This window comes from Cydia fagiglandana, chromosome 9, assembly GCF_963556715.1.
Source record: "Cydia fagiglandana chromosome 9, ilCydFagi1.1, whole genome shotgun sequence".
NCBI lineage: Eukaryota > Metazoa > Arthropoda > Insecta > Lepidoptera > Tortricidae > Cydia > Cydia fagiglandana.
This window is the reverse complement of record NC_085940.1, coordinates 10,579,399-10,584,088: the sequence shown is the minus strand read 5'-3', so window position 1 is coordinate 10,584,088 and position 4,690 is coordinate 10,579,399. Positions and strand designations below refer to the sequence as shown.

The following is a 4,690-nucleotide window of genomic DNA, read 5'->3' as shown; positions in this document are numbered from 1 at the left end:
AGATCCAAAGTGAAAGTAAATAACTTCGTTTCAAAAGTGTTCTTAATTTGTTAGCTTATTGACCTTAAATAATCCATAAAATTGTACAAATTACATGACCTGTTGACATTGATACCGTTAACAGTTAATTGTTTGTTCATGCATTTTAAGACTACAAATTTAAATTTCATGGCAGAGGTTTTAAGTAAAATGTTGTATTTGAAGCGTAACAGTTTCTCAGTCATGATTGTATCAATCGCACTTCTTTTTGTTGTTTTTGCGTCTCCTGTGTTCGGTCAGGAGAACCATCAAGCATTAGGTCCCGCAACGCCCACAAGTGCACTCCCTTTACCGTTCATGGATTTGTTTACTGCGCCATCTAATTATTACTCGGATCATGTTCGGAAGACATATTCTGATCCTGGATACTCTTATCATGTGTCGTGTCCGAAATCCGATTCTCTCTCTTCGTTGGCCAGTGTTTTAGGAAGTGCCGCTAAAATAATGATGTCCGCTGCTGTTATAGTGTTCCTTAAAGTGGCAGCTGGCAAAATGATGTTGTTACCGCTCACAGTGATGCTTATCGCTAAGGCAGGTTTAAAGGCGTTCCTGTTGTGGCCCATGATATCGAAGATGATCAAATATTTTAAGAAGAAAAAGAAAAAAGGTCACAAATCAAGAATGATCATGGATTGTTCGGAAAGAATCGCTTGTGTTATTCAGACAGCTTCGAGGGACGGCTGGGCAAGCCACTTGGGTGCGGCTGCTACTTTTGCCATGATAAACGACGTCGAGGAAGACGCTCCATTTGCCAAGGTTCTACTCAGTGCTTTGGCCGGCGATAAGATTGCACAATGTATGTCACTGGACTGTGGTTCCGGAGTCAATATTAGCTGACACTTATAACACCAATAAAATAAAATACATGACTCAATCGCTAAACATAACCTACATAATAATAACATGAAAAAGTGCCAACTTGCGGATATTTGTTATTTTTACCTTATAAAGCGCGATGATGCATTTTATACAAGTTTAGTTGTTCACAATGTCGCTGGCGGTAGCATTCCTGACGTCTGTTTTATTTCAATATAGTATATGTACATTAATAGTCGACCCTAATGGATATCAATACGAAGTGGGAACTTTGTTACCTAACGACGGAGTCTCGTTCTACCCGGAAGCAAGCCCGCCAATGTATCAGCCAATTACGAATATTCTGGAAGTTCCGCAAATACCTGAACAGCGCAACATTAGGCAGTTACAGCCGTCTCCACCAAAAGTTCCAATGGATACCTCGCTCATAGGAAAAAACTTGAACTCTGAAATCAACGAAATCATTGAATCTTTGAACCAGTTGACAGAGAACAGGATGACGGAAAACAGGATGGACGAGAATCAGGAGTCTCGTGCCGCTGAGCGGGCGGACGAATATGGATCGTATCACCGCCCTTCTTATGGATACTCCCCAAGCCCACAGAACTATGGACCGTGGTCTCCTTCTCCCGTGCCTCAATACAAACATGAACAAACTCCGAAATTATCACTGTTAAAGCCAGATCTACTAGTGAAACCAGTGGCTACGAAGGCGGCAAGTAAAATCAGCGGTTTGATTGAGTTGGTCCTCGCATTGCTGTCAGGATCTGCCTCCAACGATTTGGAGCTAAAAGGTTTCAAGGATATTGTCATTAACGGGATAGTGAAGCCTTTGTTGACAGCTAAAGGTGGTCTGAAGTCTTTGATCAGTAAGTTGAGCATTCCAGTGATTTCTCTATTGTTGATAAATTTGGAAGTGTTGATAACTATTTGGTGGTTGTGGGAGGAGGACTGCCCCCAGCCGGTGTACCACCACCCATCATATGGATACGCACCGAAGCCGTCCTATCACGCTCCAAGCTATCCTACTCAAAGCTATTCTCCCAGCTTTAACTACAATCCGTATAAATAATTCTACGAAGAATTAAATTGATCCCAGTTCTGTAATAAAAGCTGTCTCACGATCATTATCTGCTTGTGACATGACTTATTTAAATTTTATTTATATCTTACAGTTAGCTAATTTATTTTAAAGTAAGACTGAATATCGTTTTAACTATGTGTAGCTATATGCTCGTATGTATTAAAGTCTACAAGAATATGAATGTATTTTATTTATAATACACCCTTGACAAACTCCCATAGGTACCTACTTATCTCTCAAGTGTCCTAGAGTTAGACCAAGTCAAACTTCTATGCAATTATGACGTATAAATAACACTTGCCCTGCGTATGCTAACTAAATCGTTGCAGACTTATCTTGGTCCAACTCTAACTGCATATCGCACCTTTTTCTGTCGTAATTATGGTTGTTTACTGTAAGGTAGGTATCTATGTAATGTTGTACCTAGTTAAAGTTGTAAGTATGAAGATAAAAATTGGAGGACGTACTATCATTACCTACTATTTATTAAAGTCAGAGCAAGAAAAGTCTACAGCGGATTTGATAGCCCACGCAGTGCACGTGTTATTTTAAACGTCAAACTTCTATGAAATTATGATGTATACGTAAACAACACTTACACTGCGTGGGCTATCAAATCCGCTGCAGACTTTTCTTGGTCCAACTCTATCTGTGTCATGGCAAGGAATCGTCTGTTGTCTTGCAGTTGTCCCTTAACCTTACCATTACCACCCATTTTGCCTACTTTATCTAGGAATTTTTTGACCGTTGCGGTATCGGTGAATCACGAGCTCGGCATAAATTCTATAAATAAGTAGGTAGGTGTGTACGACTTCTCACTACGAGTTACTTGGAACTTCTCGAGTCGAAAATATTATTTATAATACATATTAGATTCCCCTAAAAGACAAAACGGGACCCCTATAAATCAGGTTACATTAAAATTGATTAAAGCCCTATTAGTATCTTATGAGTAAACAAAAAGGTAAGCACTCTGTTGTCTTTGTTGTAGGTAATATTAAATAAGTCCATTACAGTAACAATACACCGTATTTAGGTGTTCTGCTAATGACACAAATGGTTGACTAGGCAGTAACAATATAATGCCGTGCGATATTCAGGTATTTTATTAGATAGGTACCTACCTATTCTTGACGTGGTTTCTAAATTGGGAAGGTCGATGAAAGGTAATTACCTGTAGAGGGAGAGAGAGAGAGAGAGAGACAGAGACTTACAGTCAGAAGGGTTCCCTGTCATTTTTTTAATTTATTTAAATTTAGATCACTCACATATCACCATAAAACTAGAATTGGTAGTTAAATTGGAGTTTGACGCAAAGTTCTTTTCTGATCAAATGGGTCGGTTTGAAAACGATAGGTAATCCTGTCTAGACTTCATTTTAGGTGACTCCAGATCCTGGGTGTTTGAGCACAGAATTAGATGGCGAAAATGTGCGCTTTTGATTAAGATACTACTAGGTACACTTACAAAAAAATATTTTGTTTAATTTGAAAACCCTCATTTAATTTGTTTTCCTAAATAATCAAAAAAAGCCATACGTGTCAGTAAAGTAGAATCACTAAGAAATAAGTAGATCAACACTCGCTATAGTTCGTTTTTTTTAGCATTAGAAAGAACTTGCAAGAAGGTAAGCGATCTTGACATGTCTTTTAATTGAAAAACGCTTTTTTAAAATCAGTAACTATTACTTATGAAAGCAGAAGAATATAAATGATCGTATTAGATTCATAATTGTTTACATATTTGCCGTAACTTATTTTTAAAATATGTTATTCAATTAAAAGACACATCAAGATTGTTTACCTTATTTCTAATGCTAAAAAAAAAAACCAACTATAGGCTTATGTGCCGTCTCAGAGAGCATATTTAATCAGATATTAGGTAACAGGTCTGCATTCGTTAGTGTAGCTTAATTGGGTAAACGAGACCTAATGCAGACATTCTATTATTAAATTTAATAGTCAGATTTAATTATGTTTATATGTACGTTAAAAAATGTAGGCGTGAAAATTAATCTCCGATTGAAAATTTTTGCGGCTTTTTCTACTGACAAGTGTTTGTTTGAGTATACTTAACTGTTGTACCTATTTTTTTAAAGGTTTACTTATATGTTCCAAAAAAGTTAGTTATTATTTACAAAATTACTTACCTTTTCAAATTAAGATAGGTAGGTTAGGCAAATCAAAATGGAAGTAAAAATACTTCGTAATTGTAAATATAATTCGTAAAAATACTTCGTAATTGTAATTGTAAATATTTATATCTACAGAAAACGTAGCCCCAATAAGTATTTTATTAAATTAATATTCTTTATTTATTTTTCTGCTTGAATTATATTACTTTATAACATGAATATAAAAGTAAAATACTAAATTACGAACAAAATAATAGGTACAAAAATATATAAACACATTATAAAAAAAAAGACATTTCGGTCTCCTTGAACGCAGTCGTACTTTTTTGTAATCGAGAACCGGGTAATTGCCTATTGTCTATGCAATGCAATTTAAAAAGTTTTCCGCAAAGGTTTAGAAAGATCTACCTAAAGTGAAGAATAGATTAAAATTATACAACAGACATACTTTTGTATGTATTTTCTTAATTCGCTGACATAAGAGTTATGAGACACAATTTTGAGTATGATTTGTGCGATCATATTTTTACATTTGACTGCACCCGTTGCATAAAACACTATTCCCGCTGCTAACTAATTTTGGCTGGAGACGGTCTCGCCTCGAAACTAAAATCATA

General features: G+C 36.0%; 2 protein-coding genes across 2 annotated transcripts; both read left to right on the top strand.

The window, feature by feature from the left end:
* LOC134667348 (uncharacterized) lies at positions 1-905 on the top strand. Its single transcript, XM_063524711.1, has one exon. The coding sequence runs from the start codon at positions 139-141 to the stop codon at positions 874-876; it is 738 nt and encodes a 245-aa protein (XP_063380781.1). The 5' UTR covers positions 1-138; the 3' UTR covers positions 877-905.
* Positions 906-996: 91 nt separating this feature from the next.
* LOC134667347 (uncharacterized) lies at positions 997-2,116 on the top strand. The gene has a single exon (XM_063524709.1). The coding sequence runs from the start codon at positions 1,028-1,030 to the stop codon at positions 1,925-1,927; it is 900 nt and encodes a 299-aa protein (XP_063380779.1). The 5' UTR covers positions 997-1,027; the 3' UTR covers positions 1,928-2,116.
* Positions 2,117-4,690: the final 2,574 nt, after the last annotated feature.